The sequence below is a fragment of the Pecten maximus genome, chromosome 16 (genome assembly GCF_902652985.1).
Source record: "Pecten maximus chromosome 16, xPecMax1.1, whole genome shotgun sequence".
Classification (NCBI taxonomy): Eukaryota; Metazoa; Mollusca; class Bivalvia; order Pectinida; family Pectinidae; genus Pecten; species Pecten maximus.
In genome coordinates, this window is record NC_047030.1 from 18,878,885 (window position 1) to 18,906,666 (window position 27,782).

General features: G+C 36.3%; 1 protein-coding gene across 8 annotated transcripts in view; it reads right to left on the minus strand.

The window, feature by feature from the left end:
* Window positions 1–693: 693 nt before the first annotated feature.
* The window catches only part of LOC117344441 (NAD kinase-like), a 61,234-nt gene continuing 34,145 nt past the window's right edge, over window positions 694–27,782 (minus strand). For 2 of the 8 annotated variants that reach the window (XM_033907169.1, XM_033907170.1), the window contains 9 exons: window positions 11,796–11,925; window positions 11,205–11,313; window positions 10,630–10,715; window positions 8,480–8,582; window positions 8,164–8,273; window positions 6,474–6,573; window positions 5,222–5,379; window positions 4,700–4,782; window positions 694–3,910 (listed from right to left, as the gene is read on the minus strand). In XM_033907169.1, the coding sequence (XP_033763060.1) occupies window positions 3,736–3,910; window positions 4,700–4,782; window positions 5,222–5,379; window positions 6,474–6,573; window positions 8,164–8,273; window positions 8,480–8,582; window positions 10,630–10,715; window positions 11,205–11,313; window positions 11,796–11,925 (1,054 nt within the window). In that variant the 3' untranslated portion in view covers window positions 694–3,735. Of the gene's footprint in view, window positions 3,911–4,699; window positions 4,783–5,221; window positions 5,380–6,473; window positions 6,574–8,163; window positions 8,274–8,479; window positions 8,583–10,629; window positions 10,716–11,204; window positions 11,314–11,795; window positions 11,926–15,425; window positions 17,549–19,031; window positions 19,094–26,007; window positions 26,115–27,782 lie in introns of those variants that run through there. The other 6 variants (XR_004536186.1, XR_004536187.1, XM_033907168.1 and 3 more) reach the window with 6 other exon arrangements.

Below are 27,782 nucleotides of genomic sequence, written 5' to 3' on the forward strand. Positions count from 1 at the left end.
GACAAGTTACCCTCTTCACCTAATTCCATCTTCTGGAATACTGTTCTCCCTTATCTATCTAACTGACAAAGACAATTCTCTAAGGTTCATGTCCAGAAAATCAATACTTTCATTACACAATTTCAATGTTACAGAATTAAATCAAACTGCCTCAACCAAGAGTGTTACCCATGTTCATATTTAACCGAACACATTTTGGATATCAATAAATGAACTTGATATTAGATTTATTTATAATGATCAATCTGAAAATACTGTGGTGATATATTTTATATTTACCGAGTTGTCTATTGCATGGCATATGTGGTTTATTACATGTGTGGTGTATCACACACGTGGTATATTATCATGTGTGGTCACTGGTGTATCACACACATACATGAATTTTGGCAGGGGAATACCCAAATATTGTTACACTTTGAGTAAATAATCTATACATGTATAGTTAAGCATGGCGTGTACATGCAGCACTTCATATGTAATTAACCATGTAAACTTTCATTTGTAGCAATGCATTTTCTGTATCAGTTCAATTTTAAAGCCCTTAGTTGACTAAATTGTCCCTTAAAAACGTCCCCCATTCCCCATTGAGAGATACAACTCAATCCCTCAGCCCCTAATTTTTGTAAATTATTTAATAGGTACATAAAAAAATCTTTTGAACACACATCAAAATATAACAAACATTCAATAAAAGGTTTTTGGCGTATTTTACTTCACTGATTACAAAACGGACATCACCAGTGAACGTATCTTACAGAGAACATGGAAATAAACATATTTTCATAAAATAAACTCTTTCATTAAAACAAGATATATACTCATTCATAAATTCATTAAACATAATTCTATAAAACAGAATCACTGTACATAAAACACTTACAGGAGACCATATTGATATAACATCAACACATTGACACAAGAATGGGTCACCTTGTCCAGACAATAGGTCAGGTCAGGAATAAGGTCACCCTGTCCAGACAATAGGTCAGGTCAGGTTAAGAATAAGGTCACCTTGTCCAGAAAATAGGTCAGGTCAGGTTAGGAATAAGGTCATCTTGTCCAGACACAATGTCAGGTCAGGGCAGAAATGTGTCATCTTGTCCAGACACAAAGTCAGGTTAGGAATAAGGTCACCTTGTCCAGACACAAGGTCAGGTCAGTAATTAGGTCATCTTGTCCAGACAAAAGGTCAGGTCAGGAATTAGATGTCCAGACACAAGGTCAGGTCAGGAATGAGATCAACTTGTCCAGACAAAAGGTCAGGTCAGGAATTAAGTCACCATGTCCAGACACAAAGTCAAGTCGGGTCAGGTCAGAAATATGTCATCTTGTCCAGAGACATGGTCAGGTCAGGAATTAGGTCATCTTGTCTAGACACAAGGTCAAGTCAGATTAGAAGTAAGTCATGATCTTGTCCAGACACAAGGTCAGGTCAGGAATAAGGTCACTTTGTCCTGACAAAAGGTCATGTCAGTAATTAGGTCATCTTGTCCAGACAAAAGGTCAGGTCAGGAATTAGATGTCCAGACACAAGGTCAGGTCAGGTCAGTAATTAGGTCATCATGTCCAGACACAAAGTCAAGTCGGGTCAGGTCAGAAATATGTCATCTTGTCCAGAGAAATGGTCAGGTCAGGAATTAGGTCATCTTGTTCAGACACAAGGTCAGATCAGGAATTAGGTCACCTATATACACACAAGGTCAGGCCAGGAATAAGGTCACCTTGTTAAGACATAAGGTCAGGTCAGGAATTAGGTCACCTTGTTAAGACATAAGGTCAGGTCAGGAATTAGGTCACCTCTATACACACAAAGTCAGGTCAGGAATTAGGTCACCTTGTAAAGACACAATCCCAATAACTAATATTGTTTTCAGTGAAATCAGTTGAGATCGCATAGACATTTGGTACTAAACAGCATGATATAGAATGATCACTATCTGTAAATGTTGATGTTACTTAGACAAAATATAACTTAAAGGCACATGTTTCACAAAACTGATTAATTGGCCTGAACAACAAATAAATTGATCAGATTGTCATTGAGTATAATCAACTTTAAATTTTTTTTCCAAAATCCACAAAGTCAATTAAATATTTCTTTTTCAAATCTCATGTGGATAAATTTGGACCTTTTCCCACTTGTTTTTTAAATAAACAATCCGAGTCATTTGTTTACTGATCGACCAACCTGTATTGAAACCTTGATTAAGCCAAGACGGAAAACAGACTGAGACCATTCTGTCATCATAAAAGACTGTTCCAGTATATAAGAGTATATAAGATGTCAATAAAATGCCCCGTTAAAAAAAAAAACCACTTAATAATAAAACTAGTTAGTATCTATACATGGTTAGAAGGTTTTTAAACAAAATAATTGACATTTAGTTAAATGCTAATGGTTGAAATATACTGTAGGTGCATTCTAAATGCTAATGGTTGAAATATACTGTAGGTGCATTCTAAGTAAAGCAAGACCTATATATTCCTCTATCTAACTATAGAATCATTCATACATCTATAAAACAGTGTTATATTCATCTGGACTTAATCTATATACCAAGTAAATAAAATTATTAGTGCTCACTGTTCTGTTGAAAACATTGAAAAAATGTTTTTGGTTATGCATTAGTTTATTCTGTCTTCACATCCTCAGATGCTCTACAGCTAGGTATATAAAATTGTGGCTGGTTGGGTACCACAGTGGTAATACACTTGCATTTCACCTCAGCTGCTGAGGTTCGATTACTGGATCAGACCTGAAAATATATGGGGTCACCTGCCCAACCACGCAGGTTTTTCCTGGGTACTCCGGTTTCCTCCCACATTAAGACCCCATAACAAACTTTTTATATTGATATGACGTTTTCCCTGCTGGAATTACAGTATAAACACAGTTTTTTTTTACTCCTTTACCTGTAATTGGCATGTCCTTGTGTTCTGTGAAGAATTACACACAGTCAAGTTTTCGGAGGGAAAAATTAGCCTGAATAATGCGGAAATGGTCTGATGTAAAGTATACCAAATGAAGTTCTGATTGTAGTGTGTACCTTGTGGCAAACATCGTCTCTAACGAAGATCTTTAAGGAGAGAGACAATTATTTTCATCTACAACATAACCCTGAAATGCCATACAATACGTAATATCTATGAGCAACAAGAGATGTGAGGGCACCCTGGCCAAGGATCTCCAGACTGGATAGTGATCCTGGCCTCCAGATGGACAGCAGACAGAAAGCGGTCATTTTCTCTCAACTCAAGCATCACATAATAAGATATTCAACATTGGTGAAATACAATCTACAGCAGTGTACTAAAATCCTATGTAGATGTTACACGGAACAATTACAAAATTACAAAATCTACAGTGTTTTATGATCTCAAGGCCATATTTGATTATCTGGGCCAAAATGACGTCTTTTCATCTCATTACGGGTCCTCAAGGAATGCTTGTACTTCAGTCAGGGAATCTTTGATGGCAGAAAATGTTTGTTGTTTAAATCAGAGTTGACAAATCCTAATGTGAAGCTCTGTGGAGACTCGGACGTTTGTGTAGATCAGAGAGGTGTAAAGTCTTGATGAGTAAAAATCGGGAGAAGCTGTCAACAGCCAATGTTTTAGCACCAATTAGTCACATAGATATTGCCAGCAATAAGTTGATTGGTCAACGGTTGGTCAAATTTCCGGGTTGACTGAAGGTTAAAGGTCAACCCATGGTCAGAGATTATTGGAATGCTAATTACTTAGGTCTATAGAGTCCAGACTGGTCACACTTGGGGTTGAGGCCAGAGGTTTTTGTTGTTTGCGGACATTCCAGTGTAAACATTCGGCTAAACTTTCAAACCAATCGTCCATTTGATCTTTAAAACACACAGAAGGTACTGGATATTGAGCCGTTGTTATGATCACACTGAAACCAAATGGGATAATATTTTACTTTTTTTAATATAAATTTTAAAAACGTTTCTGTAAAAGTATCAAATAATGTTTGTATTATTGTTTTTAAGGCTATTAATCATCTCAGTTTAAATTATAAAACTGGCATACCACATGCAAACTATTCAAATGTGTGAACAGATAAATATCAATTTTTGATTAGCCTTGACAATGCTGGTGTAATATACAACTGATATGCAAATAAAATAAGGTGTGTACAGCCCGATACACATATTGCGCACATAGGTAACCTACAGACTTAAGCCTTAACGACAATCATACCAAACTCGAAGTTAGGTAGCACACAGCCTTATTGACAATCATACCAAACTCACACTTAGGTAGCATACAGCCGTAATGACAACATACCAAACTCACACTTAGGTAGCATACAGCCGTAATGACAACATACCAAACTTGTAGTTAGGTAGGATATAGCCTTAACGACAAACATACCAAACTCACAGGTAGCATACAGCCTTAATGATAAACATACCAAACTTATAGTTAGGTAGAATAGTCTTACAACAAACATACCACACTTGCACTTAATAAAGTAGCATACAGCCGTTATGACAAACATACTGCACTTGCACTTAGGTAGCATACAGCCTTAAATGTAATTGATCAACTAGAATCTTTATTCAAAAGTAATTACTTCCTATTTGTAGAAAAAGTGTTAAGATTGTCTTTCTAATTGTATTTAAGCTATGGATCTACAAATTGTGAAACTCCTCTCCCTGACAGAAGCAGTCAACCTTACCTGTCGCCCTGGGTAATCTCCTGGCGATCACGCCCGTCAAATGATGCTGATGCAGGATTTCGTGAATCAGGAGCTACACTCACCTGTAAATGTGAGAACAGATGTATAATGAATGATATTTATTAATTTCAACCCATTTTTGTATAAATACGATTGTTCTCACCTCATCTTCAACCTCTCGTCTATTTTGACCCCGGCCCTACCGGCACCAAAATCTCTCTAAATACAGTTGTCCTCACTTTATTTCATCCCCTGTGGGCACCACTATCAGACTCAATGCAGTAGTCCTCAAATCTCTTTTGACCTCACCTTTATTTCAACCCCTGCGGGCACCACTATCAGACTCAATACAGTTGTCCTCAAATCTCTTTTGACCTCACCTTTATTTCAACCCATAAAGGTACCACTATCAGACTCAATACAGTTGTCCTCAAATCTCTTTTGACCTCACCTTTATTTCAACCCCTGCGGGCACCACTATCAGACTGAATACAATTGTCCTCAAATCTCTTTTGACCTCACCTTTATTTCAACCCCTGCGGGCACCACTATCGGTCTAAAAGACAAGGAATGTGGACAGATTGGGGTGATGACGATGGCGGGCACACTTGGATGGACCATAGAGGCTCCAGCTGCCATGGCGTACGCTGTGCTTCCTGTTGGAGTGGATATGATGATACCTGGGAGTAGAAATATCCTTGTTACAAAACTTGTTAAGATCTGTTAATGCATCACAGGCCAGAAATAATCCACGTCTGATGGGTCTGATTAGATTTTATCTGTGGACAAGTTAATATTGGTGTCTACTTGTCAGATAGGGAAGTGAAAAATACTTTTTTCTTTCAATAATTTATCATGCTACCAATGCAGTCATATTGAGGAGGATTCATGCTACCAATTCAGTTATACTGAACCCATCATGCTACCAATTCAGTTATATCTAACCCATCATGCTACCTATTCAGTTATATCTAAACCATCATACTACCAATTCAGTTATATTGAACCCATCATGCTACCAATTCAGTTATATTGAACCCATCATGCTACCAATTCAGTTATATTGAACCCATCATGTTACCAATTCAGTTATATTGAACCCATCATACTACCAATTTAGTAATATTCAACTACTATCTGAACAAGAACTTGCCCAATAGACCAGTCATACTGAAAACTCATTCATTGCCCTGTATTTTAGTAAAAGGTAGTAATAGGTATGTAAACAACATTATTTTTATAGATAAGAAGAATAACATAAACCATGTCTATTTCCCTACCATTTTATTATGCAGTAATAATTCTATGTCTCACTTCTGTTGTTGCAGGATTACCATTACATATTATTCTCTGTAATTGGCCCACTGAGTGACCGTGAGTCAAAGGGCCGACTGAGTGACCGTGAGTCAAAGGGCCGACTGAGTGACCGTGAGTCAAAGGGCTGACTGAGTGACCGTGAGTCAAAGGGCCGACTGAGAGTGACCGAGTCAAAGAGCTAACTGAGTTGACCTCATGGGCTTATTGCAGGATAAGTACCGTATATAATTCCTCAATGTATTACATATTAAACTAGTACTGAGTGACCTTGAGTCACAGGGCCCACTGAGTGACCTTGAGTCACAGGGCCCACTGAGTAACCGTGAGTCAATGAGCCAACTGGGTTGACCCCATGGGCTTATTACAGGATAAATACTGTATATAATTCCTCAATGTAAGACATACAGGTCTCTTATGTGAAACAGCTCATACCTGATCTTACTTCTTCAAAACTTACCGTCACCCTGTGCTGTGGTGACAAGGCGACCTTCAACATAGAGGTCAAGGTTGGTGAGATATGATGATTGCCCCCGATCTATAACCACCTCGTTAAAAACCTGAGGACAGAAAAAAAAAAACATATCAGGAGGCCGATTTATAAAAATGTAAAAATTGAATTCAAATTATGTTTTATAATTTATGTGACTTTCCCAACACTGTATGGAAATCTATCTGACTTTACTGCCACTGTATGAGACTGAGTCAATGTGTCGGATATGACAATGTGTCTATAAAGTCCGTATTGGCAATGATAATGGATACAGGATGTCGATAAAGCCAGTGGATGGTTAAGTCAGGCTAATAATGGGGCCAAAGGGAGGTGATTAAGGTATAGAAATAGCCAACCAATAGGTCATGGGGCCAAAGGGAGGTAATTAAGACGAGCTCCTCTGCCCGATTAGGTCATGGGGCCAAAGGGAGGTAATTAAGACGAGCTCCTCTGCCTGATATACTAACTCAATGTAAATCAACAAACTTATTTAGTTATAGTTACAGGTTTACCACCTACATGACTCCGCCAAACCCACACACACTCCAATGTTATTAACTTTTACAAAAATCATTACCAACAAACTTAAATTTTTCAAAGTTGGAAAATATAAACTTTCCAGAGAAGAGCAATATGAAATAGCTTAAACTTGTCTGAAATGGTGAATATGAGATAATTACAACCGTAAGTTTACTGTACCCTGAGGTGTGAAGGACAAAATGAAAATACTTTTGACAGAATTTCAAATATATCACCCCCTAGAGAAAGAGGACTTCATATTGTATAACTTCAGGTAGGGTTCCTTTTTGTAATAAACTTGTACCTTTAATTTTAGAACATCCATTAGATGATTTCTAAATAATAGGCCCTATTGGTCTTGATCACATATAATATAAATATATTTATATTCCAGTAAATTTAGTAAGTGAACTTGTGTATGGGAAATTAATGGGACGAAAGGGAGGTAATTATTATGAACAGCCAACCAATAGACAATGGGGCTAAAGGGAGGTAATTAAGGTATAGAAATAGCCAACCAATAGGTATTTGGGCCAAAGGGAGGTAATTAAAGTATAGAAATGGCCAACCAATAGGTACATTGTATTTGGGCCAAAGGGCGGTAATTAAGGTATAGAAATAGCCAACCAATAGGTATTTGGGCTAAAGGGAGGTAATTAAGGTATAGAAATAGCCAACCAATAGGTATTTGGGCTAAAGGGCGGAAATTAAGGTATAGAAATAGCCAACCAATAGGTATTTGGGCTAAAGGGAGGTAATTAAGGTATAGAAATAGCCAACCAATAGGTATTGGGGCCAAAGGGAGGTAATTAAGGTATAGAAATAGCCAACCAATAGGTATTGGGGCCAAAGGGAGGTAATTAAAGTATAGAAATAGCCAACCAATAGGTATTTGGGCTAAAGGGCGGAAATTCAGGTATAGAAATAGCCAACCAATAGGTATTTGGGCTAAAGGGAGGTAATTAAGGTATAGAAATGGCCAACCAAAAGGTATTGGAGCCAAGGGAGGTAATTAAAGTATAGAAATAGCCCAAAAATGGATAATGGGGCAAAGAGGTGGAAGTAAGTTGTAGAAATAGGCCACCAATATTTAATGGGGGCACACGGATAGGTAATTAAGATAAAAAAAAGAACCCACCAATATTTTTGCCCCTATCCGGGATGGTATGAGGTTTTTGGTTGGTGAAGAGGCATCTCTCTTGCTGACTATGCACTTCAGGCGATATCTCAGCAGTAAACTTGCATTCCCTGTAAAACAATTTAACACCTGTCATCTAGCAACACTAAAATAACCATATTTTCCATAAGTGGAATTTTATTACAACTGTAATTGTAATTTAACATTGTTTTTGTTCCAAAAAGTTGTTGTCTCCCCTTCTTCAAAACATATCTTGAACAGGTTTTTGATTCTAATATTTGCAATAATGCCCAAGATGTATGGCATCAGTACCTACCTTCTAACACACAGGAGACATGATCCTTGAAGTTGTTGAAATGGAAAGGTGTTAAGAATCCCAAAGATCCAAGGTTAAATGCCATCACTGGTGGTACACTAGACTGGAAACATAAATACACATTTATGTATATACAATAGAGAATTCAACATGGAATATGTATATATATATATACATTGTATATATATATACTTAATACAGAGGCATTTTGTTCTGTGCTGAATATATCAAGCAGGAGCAACAACTCTAGTTAGGCTGTTGGATTTTCTCTCTCGCCTCTGGTTTATTAATAAAGTAAACCCTCTGAAAAATGAATATCCTGGTTTGTGGGTATTTCTCATAATACAAGGTAAAACTTGAACTGTCACCAGGATGGCTGACTAATACCCCCGCAATCTGCACGAGTCAATGGTGAATTGGAACTGTTAATTAGAGGCTAACTAAGATAACCCAGTAATATATTGACCAATTGCCATAGCAACCATAATTTTGTGGCATGCACATCTACACATGGTCCTCTATAATTGTGTGAAGTTTCATTGAAATTGGCCATTTAGTTTAGGAGGAGTTGTCCAGACAAACTTAAAGTTATGGTTCTTATCAGAAAACCTGTTTATATATGTTTAAAGTGACATGCACATCTACACATGATCATTAATATTTGTGTGAAGTTTCATCGGAATTGGCCAGTCGTTTTAGGAGGAGTTGTCCGGACAAAATGCGTCTACAGAAAGACGGACGGACAGACAACCTTATTCCAGTATACCCCCCTAACTTCGTTGCGGGGGTATAATAACAAGAGTTACTGCCCCTGTTTGTGGGTATATTACATGAATAAATTAACTAGAGTTACTGCCCCTGTTTGTGAGTATTTCTAACATAACAAGGTAGATTAACTAGAGTTACTGCCCCTGTTTGTGGGTATTTCTAACATTATAAGGTATATTAACAAGAGTTATTGCCCCTGTTTGTGAGTATTTCTAACATAACAAGGAAGATTAACTAGAGTTACTGCCTCTGTTTGTGGGTATTTCTAACATTACAAGGTAGATCAACCAAAGTTACTGCCTCTGTTTGTGGGTATTTCTAACATTACAAGGTAGATCAACCAAAGTTACTGCCACTGTTTGTGGGTATTTCTAACATTTCATGGTAGATTAAAGAGGCTTACCCGCAGATGGACCGGTAAACGGGCACATCTCCGATCACTAAATAAACTTCAGTACACGTTTCTATGTGACAAAATCAGAGGCTTTCCGACTTTATTTCTTGAAAACAATTACAGAATATGTATTTAAAAGACGTTTTAAAACTCAACCTGAGAGGGAAATGTATGGAATATAACGGCAAATCTTCTTTGTAAATCGCCGCTGCCTTTGAAGTTATCACTGTGCGGCACAGTGCACGTGCTTGTTTCTTTGATGTGTCAATCAAATTAGACTCCACTTTATAGCGGGGACTTATTGCGGGTTGCGATTAAATAAATTATATTTAAAATATGAGGTTTAATATCACTTTTCAGCGTTTTATAAGGAAAATAAAATGAAAAACTCAACAATTCCAACAATCTGTCATGTGTAAAAAATCTTTTTCTATTAGCCAATTTTTCTGATCTCTCTGCGGGCAAGCCTCTTTAACTATAGTTACTTCCCCTGTCTATGTGTATTTCTCACATTACAAGGTAGATTAACTAGAGTTACCGCCCCTGTTTGTGAGTATTTCTCACATTACAATGTCAGCAAACACTAAGGTAGCTAGGGACACTTGCTGTATCCATAAACAGGGGCAGTTCAAGTGAGGACAGATTCTCAAAGATAAGATTATACAACTGCTTTTCTCTTGTTGCAATATTTCTTCAGAAGCAATATACAATACTATCCCTCACAGCTGGTTACCTCACAATGGCGTTAGTATGTATGCTCACAATGGCGTTAGTATGTATGCTCACAGTGGTGTCAGTATGTGTAACTGTGCGTGATCACTCCTCTATTAATCAGAGGATAACATTATCTGTACTACTAACTCCCTTTAAGTACATAAAACCTGTTTTATAATTGGATAGATGTTCTAGCTTGTGACCCTCATTGACTGTTTACCTGGATATTGACACTTACCTGGATATTGACACTTACCTGGATATAGACACTTACCTGGAATAATGACGAGGCGTACAGTAGAGTACCATCCCCTCCGAGACATATGATGAAGTCCACTTTGTTGGTTAGATCATCCTTTTCTAGAATGTCAACAATACCTGGGTTCTAACAAGTTTTCAATTCATTAAACAGAACTTTTCCCTACCCCCTTTTTTTGCCTAAAGGTGTATATGAAAGTATTACAGCATCAAAGATGTATGATAAGCACATCTTTACCTTGTACACAATCTCTGACGTACACTTCACTGTGTTCTGGGGTACAGCAATGTAAATTTTAAAAGTCAGGTTAATTAAATACTCAGTACTTGTCAATCCTTTCTGTTAGTATTTTTTTTAACTAAATTACCTCCTACTGTTTTATCTCAGAGTTTTCTTTTAAGTTGTATCTATAGCTCCGTGAAAAGGACCGCTATTTATTTTCAAGAATTCTAATTAAACTACAGAGATATACCTCATTAAATGTTAATCTCTATAGGAAACCACTTATGAAATACCCAGGGCAGTTATCTAGTAAGTCCTCAGCTACTTTAAAACAAATCTGTTGGTAACTAATTTACTGGTATATATACCTCCATTAAAGATCTGAAGTTTATTCTGTATTTCCTTGAATTTCTCGTCCATCAGCAGTATGGAATCTTCAAGCACCGATGACTCACAATACACCAACATGTTCTTGGTCTGAAAACCAAAAGAAACTCGTCAAACCTTTATAATAAAATCTTACCTTCTAATGCTAAACCATATTCTCAGAGGACAATGTCCAGGCTTAAAGAGGCCTAATAGACAATGATGATCAAAACAAACTAAGGGAAGATGTAGTTAGTCAAGGAAATATTTATAAACATATAAGTAATTAGTGTTGTTCTGATTAATCAATTTAATCAATGATTCTTTGTTTTACCTCTGACTAAGAATAATCGATCATGACTATTTGTGACTGATCATGGTTTGACTATAACATGGAAATTTCCTAGATTTACAGCTGATTCAACAATTAATAAATAACTGGTAAATTGAAATAAAATGCATTAAAACAACATTTTAAATGAAGTTACACTCATATTTATCTGTAAAAGACAACTGTACTTATAAAGTAAGGTACAGTCCGTCTTTATAGATACCAGTGCAACTTCATCTGTTGACAACTGTTTCTATGTTACCTTGATAAGCCATAAGACAAGGCTAAGGAAAGCTGATAGGGCGCCATCATCAAATAGTTTCTTGACCACAAGGACCGTTAATGGGGGTTTTTTCCATGTCAGCTTTTGATTACGAGGGTCTGGTATTGTCCTGGAAATAGAATTATCATGTCGTAGTCACGTAAAATATAGACACTGCTGTAATAAAATTAAACTGGTCAGATTTATCACACATGTACATTAATCAATGTTTGAAATTGATATTACATTCGAATACAAAATTATATCAACTACTTCAGAAAATTGCAACAGTTAGGGGTACATGTCTTGCCAAAATATTTTTCTAGTTTATAGTCCAAAATTAAACAGGCATAACTAGGGTCTGAAGAAAACCTTTATATGAAAATTGAGAGTTATCCTTCCAAATCTTATTTAATATACAAGAAATAGCCATGTAAAAAATTGTTTACTAATGGACAACGATTGGATGACGGACAGATGATGGACAGATGAGGGACCACATAAGAATTTAAACGAAGATTTGAACGACCAATAATTAAATGATGGTGGCCTACATGTATAAATAAACAGTACTTTTCCAGGATTAATTTTTTTCTGGTCAGGATGGCATGATATTGAAGAACAGGTATATTACTGTGTTAAACACCATATTGATTGGAAACCGAAAATAATCCCCCACCACCAGTTCCTGTCTGGTAGGTTAGCTGTATAATTCATGGCTGAAACATCTCTAACATCTTTTACCGAACACATTTATAAGGTATTTACAGTCTGATTCGGTGTTAGGAAACAGGATAAATCTCTGATCGATACTGACGAGAGCTGAACATCTCCTCGGCCACCTGTGTGTATACTTAGGTGACCGCTTTATTGCGATTACTGTCTGATGATAGTCTTTTGTCACATCACAAGTCCGATTCTGTGGCTGAAGTTTTCATGTTATATGTCTGTACATAAGATGTGAATCTAACACATGATCTATTGTCTTTAGCACCACATCAATTTTATGGCAAAATTCTCAATTTCATCATTTTCTGCCACTTAATGATGAAATATGTGTGATTATTCCACCTATCACATGACTTACAGCAGGTTCTATCTGAGACACCCCAGTAGAACCAAACGACCAATTTACAGACAGTACAGGGTTAGATTTTAGATGACATTCCTAATTTGACAATATAAGGTAAATGACCTTTTGCTCTCTTACAGCTGTTTTAGTAGCAAATATATTCTAAACCACCATATAGATGTAAATTGACCAGGTAGAACAGTGGTATTATGACCATTCGCCTTTTATTTAGGGATCTGGGTTCAATTCCCTCATTAGATGTGATAAAATACGGGGTCACCTGCCCTATCATAAGGTTTCCTCTCATAGTAAGCCCCTACATGCACTTCCATTCTGCAGCACCAACAGGTGTTTAGTAATAATTGATATAACTTGTTTTGTGAATTCTAAGAAATGAATTTAAAGTTTATACCTATATATACACAAACTTAACAAGATAACTGACACATCAGTCAGAAAGCCTTGCAATGTCTCTAAACCTGAACTTGGCAAATGTATCATTGATATTTAATAACGACTTATATACAAACTAAAACATATACATTATTTTGATATCAAGAAACTATGGTGAAGGATTGAGGGGTTCATGATGTATCTTGTTTAAACTTTTTTTCATTTTTAGAGTGGTCAAGTGTGACCTTTTATCCTTGAAGGATGCCTACCCAAAATTTACAAAAATGAGCCTGACCAAAGGAACTTTTTAAATCCTTATATAGCACAAACTGCATTTCATGGTGTATCATCACGTAAAATTTCAGAAAATTTGGTTTTCTTTAAAGATCTTACATGATGTATAGTAACAATATAATATTGGTTCTATTTTTAGAATCAGCAACCTCGAACTCATTAAATATCTCTTTAAATCCCTATTGAGCTTCTGCATTTCACAGTTTATCATGTAAAATTTCAGAAAGTTTGGCCTTCTGTAAGGGTCTTATATAGTGTATTGATGGCAGTTATACTCAGTTCTATTTTAAGTAACAACAACCTTGACCTTGTTATAAGAAACTCTTTAAATCCTGACTGAGCATCTGCATTTACAGTTAATCATAAAGTAACATTTCAGAAAGTTTGGCCTTCTGTAATGTATGATGTATTTTTGACAGTGAACATTTACACTCAGTTCTATTTTTAGTAAGATGCATCAGAAGCCTTGACCTTGACTATAGAAAATTTAAAACCCTTTCTGTACTGGATATATCTGTATTTCACAGTGTAATACCAAATTTAGTTTTAGAAAGTTTGAGGTTCTGGATTCTGAAATAATCTCTAGTAGCGAAAGTTCCTGACAGACAGATGGACATACATACACTTTGGGTACTAAAGGTTACTAGTGATGCTGGACCCTTGTTATAACTGGATACAGTTACACCTTTAAAGGATGTATGTCATTGGATGAAATGAAGTTTTAGCACAAATTAAGTGTGTCACAGTTTTGAATTTCGTCTTGTCTTGTTTACATTCATATTTGACATTAAGTTGTCACTGACCCTTAACCTCTCTCCTTGTATTTGTATTTTTAAGACTTGTTGGTTTAACTAGGGCAACTTTTTAATATATCATTGACTATTTTGATAAATTTTGATGCAACTTTGAGAATATGATGAATTTACCAGACAATTGGTATGCTAATAGTGTAAACATTTTTACTGCACTATAACAAACCTGCATACATGTATATAACTGCTTTGATCTTTTGACAACAGGCCTCCGTATTCATCAGGTTTATTACTACTGCCTAACATCCAGATCACTATATATTCCTATTTTCACTATGATGTGTCTGACAACTACACGGCTATATAACTAGTCACTTTATTCCACTAGCCCTGACTTATCCCTATTACCTGTTTGTAAATATTTGTTTACCTGCTGATATTTTAAAAATGTAAACTTTATCTATTTAAGATAGAGGTAAGCAATCGCAACAGGCTCGGGATATTGGGTTCTTTTCTGTATTATGCGTTGACTGGTTTCCCCCGTACAGTCGGCTTCAGTACCTAAAATGTGGGCATATCCTGCATATCTAGTGTCGCTTTATGATGTAATACAATTGATCACGAGTCATGTGACCCAATCGGCACATACTGCATTTCTACTGTCACCTTATGATGTAATACAATTGAGTCATGTGACCCAATCGGCAAATGCTGCATATATCTATTATCATCTTATGACATACTACAAGTGGGTCATGTGACCCACTATATAGAGTTCAGATAGGTGACCCCATACCTTATCGCGTCCGATCGGGGAATCCAACCCCGGCCGTATAGGTGAAAGGTAAGTGTGTTACCACTGTGCCAACTGTCAACCCTGATATTTTACATTAGTTACCAATGCAACATTGAAGTAACATCTTTCACACAAGATGATATTTCAACTTTCAAATTTTTCGCAGTGATGAAATCGTGATATAATTGTGTATTCAAAAGTAGACGAAGATTAGCTGTGTTGGTCAAATAATACTAGAACTGATTATAACTGATCACTGATCAGACAACCAAGTCTCAACATTATTACAGATATATTAAAGTATAAACATAAAGTGGGCCTACCAGAATGAGTAACAGAAGCTTCCATTCGTACAGTTAGTTTCGTATTTCGGACACAATGAGCCTTCCCCAGTTTTTCCACTTGTCCGTCCCTGACAGCAACCATTTGGACTTGAGGGCATGCCATAGTTTTCAATTCCATCTTTACTACTGGGTTTAGGGACACTGCTTACACTGGCGAATTCTTTGTTTTTTGTGCATGCCAGAGTTTGTACAGTTAAATCACAGTTTTCCTGTTTTGCTGAATTTTTGGTACTCTGAATACCAGAACGAATACTCACATTGATATCTGATCCAGTTTTATCACATACAAGATATGACTTACACGTCAATTCACTAACATTGTTATTTTGTTCCTGTTTTCCACAAGATGCATCCTGTTCAACGACAGATTGATCCCGTTCAACAACAGATTGACCCCGTTCAACGACAGATTTCCTACGATCCTGTGTATTCGTCGTATCAATGTCATGACCTGATACACACTGTGAACCTTTACAGTTACATATCTTTCTCTGTCTTACACCCGTATAAAGTCCACCATAACAGTCATTTACATTTCTCCTCGACTCCACAACAACTCCACTGAACTTTGAAGCATTTGAGAGTTCTGAACTTTGTATTTTTGAGCAATTGCATTGAAGTAATAGTTCAGTACAGTGTAAACTTGAAGGGTTTTCTGTTTGTGTAGAATTGCTAGTCATAGACAGCATACCTGTACAACCAGAATGGTATAAACTTCCATGATCTGCTAACTCCTGGACAGTTTTATGACACTCACTGTTCACAGAACTTAATCGAGTATTGCAGTCATTCTCCAAAATAAAATTTTCACTCGAAATTTCAGAACCACATGATGAAGTATTTTGCTCGGTTGGAAGATGACAATTGTTTATAGGTGGTATCCATGGTAACGTCCTTGGATTAACAAATCCATTTTGTGAGCGACAGACTTGGTACGGTGTGTGATTGGATTTGTTTTGCTGGTTTATCAAGACGTCGGAAAAATTCAAATCCTGGTTAGTTTGCTGCATCATGGAGTCAAATGACGGGATGAAATCATCCGACATTTTGTGAGTTTTCTCCATCAACTGGTTCCTGTAGAGTGTTGCTAGCCCAGGATCCAGAGGAGATTGCTGAGAACATTCCCCACCATCTCCAATCCTCATTTTCTCTCCAATATTTCTACAGATTCCTTACAGATCACTTGAGTCTTTTTCGCCGATTCCAGCTCTGATAACATATGCCTTATCATGCTGCACCATATCACAGGTATAAACTGTGACAGTCTATCCATCATTACACGGTGTCCCAGTATACCTATCAGGTTACCATTGTCATTGTATAAATATCCAAGGCCCTATATAATTCAAGAAATTATACAAGACTTTGTAAACATGCATCTCATTTACTAACATTACATCTAAGCAATAACACTTATATGTAAGCTTTGTCATCATTAGAAGGGTTAAAAAACAGTTATGAATACGATAGGAATGTTGAATCATGTCTACAATTGATGCTATACATATATATGAAAGTTAAAATCATACCTATATACTTACATACCACTACAGTACAGTGTGTATCCAGATTTGATTCTTTAGAACATAAAACGAAACAGAAACTACAGATACCAAGTGTAGGTCTCAAAGCTTCCTTCCTCTTTGACCAGTATTAAAGGCATTAGATCAAAACTACAGACTTCCTGATTGGTGAACAACCATTATACCATTACACAACGAGAAACACTGAAGGAATGTTGGACCAATATGTAGGTAAACAAGGCTGTACCACCAGCTCCATAAGATCCTTCCTCTCTCTTCACCTGTGTATACTCGTTACGACATACAAACAGCCGACTGGTGAAACTTATTGACAGCTTGGCCAATCAACATCTTCACTTGTTCAGCTAGGCATCATATCAATAATACCAGTTTACAAATTAAATTTACTCAATAAACCTAATGATACACAGTGGTGTCCCAAGGGCTGTCGCAGTAAATAGAACGAAAATGTGCATTGAACCGATTCTGCATGGTACACTGACTGCAGTTTAAATATCAACTGTCTTCTTACACAAATAAACTCTTTTTCATAAATAACGAAATCATTTAATATAATCTAAAGGTACATTAATGTCTATACATTCTAAACTGAGGTGTACATCACAAAACGTCTTGGTGAAAGTAAAGTGGCGTACTTTTTAAAACCCAATATTGAACCAATCCTTCATAATTCACCTATCTAAAGAAAATATCCCCTACTTCATAATTATCTAGCCAATGGGTATAGCTCCTAATTCATAATTTACCCAGCTAGTGAAAATATATAATTCATAATTAGCTAGGACGGTGGAGATATCTCCTACTTCATAATTCACCAAGCCAGTGGAGATATCTCCTAATTCATAATTACCTAGCCAGTGGAGATATCTCCTAATTCATAATCACCTAGACAGTGGAGATATCTCCTCATTCATAATCACTTAGCCAGTGGAGATATCTCCTAATACATTATTACCTAGACAGTGGAGATATCTCCTAATTCATAATTACCTAGACAGTGGAGATATCTCCTAATTCATAATTACCTAGACAGTGGAGATATCTCCTAATTTATAATTACCTAGCCAGTGGAGATATCTCCTAATTCATAATTACCTAGCAAGTGGAGATATCTCCTAATTCATAATTACCTAGACAGTGGAGATATCTCCTAATTTATAATTACCTAGACAGTGGAGATATCTCCTAATTTATAATTACCTAGCCAGTGGAGATATCTCCTAATTTATAATTACCTAGCCAGTGGAGTTATCTCCTAATTTAAAATTACCTAGACAGTGGAGATATCTCCTAATACATAATGACCTAGCCAGTTAAGATACAATGTATCTTCTAATTCATAATTACCTAGCCAGTTAAGATATCTCTTAATTCATTTTTTGATAATAAATATGATATCAGCATGAAAATTTTTTAAAAAGGGTTGTAAGAAGTTTTGCTACATTATTTCACATTCTATTTCTGGCCAAATTTGATAGTGTCCAGTGGATTGGACAGTATCACCTCTTAGTACCCATGTGTGTAGCCAATGGGAAGTCAGTATTATGTCATGTGATATACTAATGAATCAAACCTTTTATGATGCAAGTTTGCTAGTTTTACTGGTAATCTCGTTATTATGTTTTCTATTGTATTATTGACCTATTTATAAAATGTAGATTTCATTTAACCACAATATTTAATTGTTCTCGTCTCCAATTTCACAGCTTACTTTGTGCTGTTATTGAATCACTTAACAGCTGAAGTAAACAAGTTTGATGTCTGGGTTACCTATTTTAGTGGTCCTGTCTGCAGTGTGTAATATAGGCAAGCACCTAAAAAGATTATAATTAACATTTCTCCATTAAAACTATTTAGTCCTGACAAGGCAACCTGATTATTTAAAATAAATATTTCTCCATTAAACCTACAGATTATATAAAATAAATATTTCTCCATTAAAATGTTTTAGTCCTGACAAGACAACTACAGATTATATACAATTAATATTTCTCCAGTAAATGTGTGTCATCATCCTAGCATCCTATTGAAATTCACATACTGGTATGTGTAGCATCCAACACAGTTTGTCCTCACCTTTGTCCACATGTAACGGCATCCTCTACTAGAACATGTACAATTGTCTCACCTGTATGCACATGTCTTCACCTGTGTAAAATGTCCTCTACCTTTTTACCTTAAATACTGACAGTCAACCATCTGTTTGTTTATATTTAGGCTCATGTGGTGTCATAATACCCATAATACCGATCATGTTCAAAGTATTATTTACCACTGCATGGGACAGCAACAGGTGTTAATATTACATGTTAGAGTATTACTTATCACTGCATGGGACAGCGACAGGTGTTAATATTACATGTTAGAGTATTACTTATCACTGCATGGGACAGCGACAGGTGTTAATATTACATGTTAGAGTATTACTTATCACTGCATGGGACAGCGACAGGTGTTAATATTACATGTTAGAGTATTACTTATCACTGCATGGGACAGCGACAGGTGTTAATATTACATGTTAGAGTATTACTTATCACTGCATGGGACAGCGACAGGTGTTAATATTACATGTTAGAGTATTACTTATCACTGCATGGGACAGCGACAGGTGTTAATATTACATGTTAGAGTATTACTTATCACTGCATGGGACAGCAACAGGTGTTAATAGTACATGTTAGAGTATTACTTATCACTGCATGGGACAGCAACAGGTGTTAATAGTACATGTTAGAGTATAACTTATCACTGCATGGGACAGCGACAGGTGTTAATATTACATGTTAGAGTATTACTTATCACTGCATGGGACAGCGACAGGTGTTAATATTACATGTGAGAGTATTACTTATCACTGCATGGGACAGCGACAGGTGTTAATATTACATGTTAGAGTATTACTTATCACTGCATTGGACAGCGACAGGTGTTAATATTACATGTTAGAGTATTACTTATCACTGCATGGGACAGCGACAGGTGTTAATATTACATGTTAGAGTATTACTTATCACTGCATTGGACAGCAACAGGTGTTAATATTACATGTTAGAGTATTACTTATCACTGCATGGGACAGCAACAGGTGTTAATATTACATGTTAGAGTATTACTTATCACTGCATGGGACAGCAACAGGTGTTAATATCACATGGGAGAGTACTACTTATCACTGCATGGGACAGCGACAGGTGTTAATATCACATGTCAGAGTATTACTTATCACTGCATGGGACAGCAACAGGTGTTAATATTACATGTTAGAGTATCACTTATCACTGCATGGGACAGCAACAGGTGTATTTACATGTAAGAGTATCACTTATCACTGCATGGGACAGCAACAACCGTTTATGTATTTCAGTAGATCAAAACTGATTATATTACTTGCATTTTACGTTAGATTGTTAACATCACAGTTTAGTCAAATTCCAGATCACATTAGTTTGATTGGAACCATAAACATTTAAATTTTCTGGTGTTATGTTCAATCCTTGTAGTAACTGGTGGCTACCTCGCTAAACAAAATGCGGGACACCTGTTCTATGCTATATCCCAAGTAAATGTGTTCAAGTTCCCAAATCAACACAACCATGAATGACAGTATAGGACAGTCTGTGTTCACAAAACTTCTTGAGAAGCACAAACTATCCAATAGCTAAGATATAATCCCAATACATAGCTAGAAGTGTCATTTGAAGTAGCTGACTTGATGAGTTCAGATAATTTTCTTTTTAAACTTTTGGTTACAGCCATTTATAGTCTGCTGGGACGGGAAGGATCCTATAAGCCTACTCTATCTAGTATAAAATAACAGTTTGAAAGGAGACTCCCAACATCTTATCATCATGTATATTTGACCATGACAAGAATTAAATTAATGTACTTGTTTAAATTCTACTCACCAGATGTTACCTAAAATTTAATGTCAACAAACTTAAAGAGTTTTGTCTGGAATTCTACAGCCCATTATCTGTTGGTTGTGATCCCCTGTATAGACATTCTGGACTATATACCTATTAATATTTAGTCTGATACCAAGTTCCTGTCGGTGTCCTGTCTGGGGAAACCACCAATGCTCTTAGTCGTGCTTGTAAAGGTTTCATCAGCTACATTACACCAGCTACATAACACTTAAATATCATTTTTGAAATCCTTACAAAAATATTTTTCATTTCATAACACTAACAAATCGGTGAATTTGTTTGTTTGTTTGTTTGCTGATCATGAGTTCATCGTCCCATGAACAGCCAGTATCATTTTGAGGCGGGGTCTCCTTGTAGTAGTTAGTGACTACCTCACGGAACAACATACGGAAGGACTGTTAAATGCCATCCAAGGCGATATGTAATAACAAATATAAAATATGTTCAAATGACAATCAGGTTGCAATACTTTGTGTATAACACAAATGTTTAAGCATTGAACGGTTAACATATGCTTTAGTATACAGTCGATATTAATACAGTTTTGATGATGGATAAATATTCATGTCGTCTGCCTGTGATGGTGAGATTCTGTTTGTATCTGTCACCCAAATTGTAATATATGTTTAATGCTTTTAAAGGGCGACATGCATATTGTATTCACATTGACTCTATACCTGCATGTACTAACATCTGGTACAATAGCTTTATCTACATCTCTACAGCTGTTTTTTGCAAATGAAGCAAAAATGCGTTTGAATGTCCCGCTTACCAATCACCAACATCAGTATTATTTACTACAACAGCTGATTTTTCCAGAAGAAATAATCAAGTTGCCTTCATTATCATTAACACGCGCATTTAATGGTTTTGATTTAACAAAAAAATTTATTAGGTAATATTTGTGTATATGTATAATATAGTGTATATGTCAGAAAATTGTTTGGAATTCAAGCCATTTATGGAACATTGATATATGATTAAGAAGTTATATGGCATTTAACTTATTACATGGACAGACTCGAACGATTCCTCGAAAACACTTAAACTTAAAAATATCCACTCAGAAATTCTAAATGAAAGACATCATCTCCGAGTGGGACCTTTTTTCAAGATCAGAGTCTCACTTCAGATGACACTATCACAAACACTTTCATACTACCTTTGGGTAACTTTCATATTACCTTCGGGTAACTTTCTTACTACCTTTCAGGTAACTTTCATATTACCTTTGGGTAACTTTCATATTACCTTTGGGTAACTTTCATATTACCTTTGGGTAACTTTCATATTACCTTCGGGTAACTTTCATATAACCTTCGGGTAACTTTCATACAACCTTCGGGTAACTTTCATATAACCTTCGGGTAACTTTCATACAACCTTCGGGTAACTTTCATATTACCTTTGGGTAACTTTCATACAACCTTCGGGTAACTTTCATATAACCTTCGGGTAACTTTCATATTACCTTTGGGTAACTTTCATACAACCTTCGGGTAACTTTCATATTACCTTTGGGTAACTTTCATATTACCTTCGGGTAACTTTCATATTACCTTTGGGTAACTTTCATACAACCTTCGGGTAATTTTCATACTACTTTCGGGTAACTTTCATACTACATTTGGGTAACTTTCATATTACCTTTGGGTAACTTTCATACTACCTTCGGGTAACTTTCATATAACCTTTGGGTAACTTTCATATAACCTTTGGGTAACTTTCATATAACCTTTGGGTAACTTTCATATAACCTTAATTGGGTAACTTTCATATAACCTTCGGGTACCTTTCATATTACCTTTGGTTAACTTTCATATTACCTTCAGGTAACTTTCATACTACATTCGGGTAACTTTTATATAACCTTCCGGGTATTTTTTATACTACATTCGGGTAACTTTCATATAACCTTTGGGTAACTTTCATATAACCTTCGGGTAACTTTCATACTACATTCGGGTAACTTTCCTATTACCCTGCAACCTGGGCCATAAATGCATATAGTATACAGTATCATATACTGTAACCTTGGCCTACTACAACAGGACATGTAGGTTAAAAGCATCACAGACAGTAATTGTATACAGATGTATCATATAACCAGTACTGTACTCATGTAACCTTAGTCAGATGAACAGCTGGTGTGGTAGCTAGAACACTGTCAACCAAGCATGAAAATGGAGACAGATCAAGTGACTATTGCAGAAATCACTTATGTTTAAATTTACATAAACTTTTCTGTTCGAGAGACAAATCCTTCCAAACACCATCCTGTGCTGTTATGGTTGTCGAGATCTCCTTGGGGAAGACACTTTGTCTCAATAGTGCTTGCAAAAAACCTTCTGCATGCTGTTCAGTGAGGTAGCCACAAGCTACTACAAGAAGACTCTGTCTATTAATGACCTTGGCTGGTCATCAGGACTTAATTTTAAACCAATAAATACACTTGTTTAACTCTTTCCGTTGTCAACTATAGTCAACCAAATAATGTGCTCTTTTTTCCCCCGTTTTTGACTAATTGGGAAAGTCAACAAAATTCTGTGCTCCCTCTAACCATAAATGTTGATTAGTTGGGAAAGCAGGCGATGCATAGGATTATCAAATTAAATCCTGTATAAATACTCAAGAATTTCGAAAAAAAAGATTTCTTTAATCAATTTCTTTCTTTTCAGCTGATGGACCCTGATTTTCCATCAGTGTACAGGTGATGGAGTCTTTGTATAAAGATTGCTAGTGTAACAAATATCGCCGCTTGTTCTACTTTTCGCTTTGAAGAATGCTGTCTGCAACACCACATAGTCCACAATTTTCTCTGAACCAGGGAAGGGGGAGCCTATACACTACATCCAAATCGAAAAGACAGAATAAATTTGAAGTACAGTAAGATATAAGATGAAGACGAGAGTGCAGTTTAATGAAATTTATGGGCAACATCTCATCTGAGAAATGTTCTACTGTATATGTGAGTTTCGAGGGGTGTTAATTTCGTGATTTTGATATATAATAAACAATACACATTAGGGTAATTTTCGCGATTGATCCACCTTCTTTGGTAGTCTGAGATAACGCAATATGATATCAATATTATACACGTAGGGAAAATTTTTGTGATAAAAAAGAGTCCGCGTAATTAGTGTAAATTTCCCCTTTGCATAAATTTCCATGTTTATAGTAATTCCTTGCGCCATATGTATGAAGTATGATTTGTAAATTTGTTGATGTGCCTGGTGGTGACCTTCGCATTCTGAAGATGTGACTGGTTATTTACCCCTGGCTTGACCTATTCATATCTTACCATAAAAGTTTCATCAATATTGAGTAAGAATTAGTTTTTTGCTTGCATGTCGCTTAAATAAAATCTTTGTCACTTTTAAAAATGATCTCTAACTATCCTGACCATAGACTCATACTAGTAGTCAGTAATCCTTCAGCACCCTATACAATCTAAATCTTACATACATTTCAAGAACTTTATATATATTGTGAATATTCCTTTTAATATCCCAGCAACATACATGAGTCACTTTCCTTATTCAATAAGAAATGGGTAAAGTCGGCATTTGTTAAATCTATAATTTCTATGTCATGTATTTGAACTTTACCGACTGTATGTAGGTTTTATCAATACTTACCATTGATCAGTACGTTTGAAACACTCCCACACTTGATTGCACTTGTAATTAACTTTAGTACGTGAGAAAAAACACAGATGTTCCGAATTAAATTTGTAACATAAATACAAATAAGACATATTTAAATGTATTTGACTTTAAATGTCTGTAATACTGGTGAGGATAGGGGACCGACAACCATCCTTAAGTTAATGAAACAACTCATCAACACTTGTTTTCTTAAGTCCTGATGAAGTTTCAATTTGGAACAAATACCTTCTTGTCCATTATATTTATAATAGATGTTGTAAGGTTAATGAGTATCATTAAAATTGGGGAATTTTTAAAATGATTAAACAATTACCAAAACATGTATATCACAAAAATATTCCATTTGTCCTACTTTTATTAATGTTTGTAATTAATTTCTTAATTTGTAATCAAACTCTTGTAATCTGGAGGTCCCTCAATGTAACCAGGGTCCCTCCTGAAATAAGGGTCCCTCTTGTTACCAAGGTCCCTCAATGTAACCAGGGTCCCTCCTCAAATAAGGGTCCCTCTTGTTACCAAGGTCCCTCATGTCACCAGGGTCCCTCCTGAAATAGGGGTTCCTCTTGTTACCAAGGTCCCTCATGTCACCAGGATCCCTCCTGAAATAGGGGTTCCTCTTGTTACCAAGGTCCCTCATGTCACCAGGGGCCCTCCTGAAATATGGGTACCAATTGTAATATGTGTTCCTCTTGTCAGCAGGGTTCCACATGTAACCAAGGTCCCTCATGTTACCAGGGTCCCTTTTGTAACCAGGGTCCCTTTTGTAAACAGGGTCTCTTTTGTAACCAAGGTCCCTCATGTTATCAGGGTCTCTTTTGTAACCAGGGTCTCTTTTGTAACCAGGGTCCCTCCTGTAACCAAGGTCCCTCATGTAACCAGGGTCCCTCATGTTACCATGGCCCCTCATGTAACCAGGGTCCCTCATGTAACCAGGGTCTCTCCTGTAACCAAGGTCCCTTTTGTAACCAGGGTCCCTCATTTAACCAAAGTCCCTCGTGTAACCAGGGTCTCTCTTGTAACTAGGGTCCCTCATGTAACCAGGGTCTCTCTTGTAACCAGGGTCCCTCATGCAACCAGGGCCCCCTCATGTAACCAGGGTCCCTCATGTAACCAGGATTCTTTTTGTCTCCAGGGTAACTAGAGATCCTCTTGTAACCAATTCCTTTTGTAATCCAGGTTCTCCTTGTACTCGTGGTCAATTTTTGTTAAGAAAGGTAACCACAGATCAGGAACCCTCCAATAACCATGCAGGATACCAGGCTAACCAAGGTTACCAGAGTAGTCAGGGTAACTGGGGGGGTTACCAGAGTAGCCAGGGTAACTAGAGTTACCAAGGGTCCTCAGTTACCAGGTAAAACATCCTGATCAATCCCAGTAAAATTACATGTATCATGTATAGATTTATGTTGTAAAAACTTACCAGAAATCCTTTAGGGCTGACCTTGGTCTTGACTTGAATTCATATGAATCTATTTTTGTTTTGATAACAGGCATTTAGATAGCTGTGCTAATATATGACTACACAACAACTGAACCAGTTTTAAGATGGCTATATCTATATCCTGTTGGTCAGACAACATCTGAGGTCAAATGTCATAAAGGTCATGTCATTTGATATCAACTGGAATTTCCTTTTAGAGAGCTTTTCCCTGTCAACATTTAGCCAATGACAAAGTTATGTATACAGGCATGGCAACAGATCGGCTGATAAATAAGGAGTTCCGTATCCTTCATTTCCCGGTAATTGTGAGCCAGACATTGACTAAGTATACATCATTTACTTACCTGTACGACAGTATATATTACTTATATCATCAGTCCTTTTTTTATGTCACTTCTTAAACAGGATGTTTTGTTAAACTGATCTACTAACACTATCAATATTTACTTTTGAGATATATTTAATTACTTTTTACTTTTAATTAACTTTTAATTTCCCCATGTATTAGATTTATGAAAATGGTAATCTAAAAACTTATTATCTTCTATGTTGAGGAATCAATGTAAAACATTATCCACTGTGTATATTTTTTACCTTGGTCCCTGACAATAATTCGCTAAAACTTTTACTCTTAGATATGTTTTGCTATATGGCCATAAGCAAGACAAGAGGCAGAGAGGGCCTGAATTGCTCATATAAGGCTAGTGAAGAATGATGGCATAAAACTTCCCAGGTTAAATTTTCCAGGGTGGTACCTCAAAGCTCGACTCAGGCCTGATTTAAAGGTGTATAGTGTTGTTGTACTAACTAAGGACGATATTGATGGGAGAGGATTCCATGTGTCCACAACTCGGTTCAAGGCGCATCCTGGTAGTCTGGGGATCGTGTTCTCTTCTAGAAGAGTTTCCTACTATGTCCCGAGTGTTGTGGAGATTCTGGCCCTCTGGGATTACATGTATGACCACATAGGTTTTCTCTAAATACTCTGGTTTCCTCCAACAGTAATTAAGACTCCCTGCGAACTTCCATCAGGGCCAACAAGAAGGATCAATATAAGTTTGTAGAACTTGTTTCACAATTGTAGTAAAAAATTAAGTTTAATTATTTTAAATATCAGGTCTCCAGGTCTTATGAAACCTGAGAAGATTCTCAAAGTATTTGTGACCTATTTGACCACTGTGACCTTGAAAATAGGTCAAGGTCAATTATTTAAGGAAATTTTATAGCACTCTGTACTATGTACCTGCTAGTAAAATAATAGACATCTGGGCATGAGTCTTCTGGAATTTCAAAAGAAGATTCTTGACATTTTTAACATATTTCACCACTGTGACCTTGAGAATAGGACAAGGTCATTTATATGAGGAAACTCTTAACAAACTCTACCCCATATATAGGTACCTCGAGACTAAATATCAGTTCTCAGTTGCTTATAATTTTCAAGAAGAATTAGTTAAAAGCTGATGGATGGACAGCCAATCAGCTGACATCAAGGATACAAATGTGACACTAAAAACTGTCATTAATTATATGATTTCCCAGTGGTCACAGTACATGTAAATAATGCCAATTAGTAATTGACTTTTAATTGAGGTTCACATGCAAGCAACTTAACATTAATACTTACATATAAGATGTTTACACTATACATGTACACAATATCTGTGATTTAAACAAGGATGTAAATCATTTTCAGTACGTTATACACACCCAGTATATTCTCATTAGCTGACGTATTCCAGGTAAAACGTGTA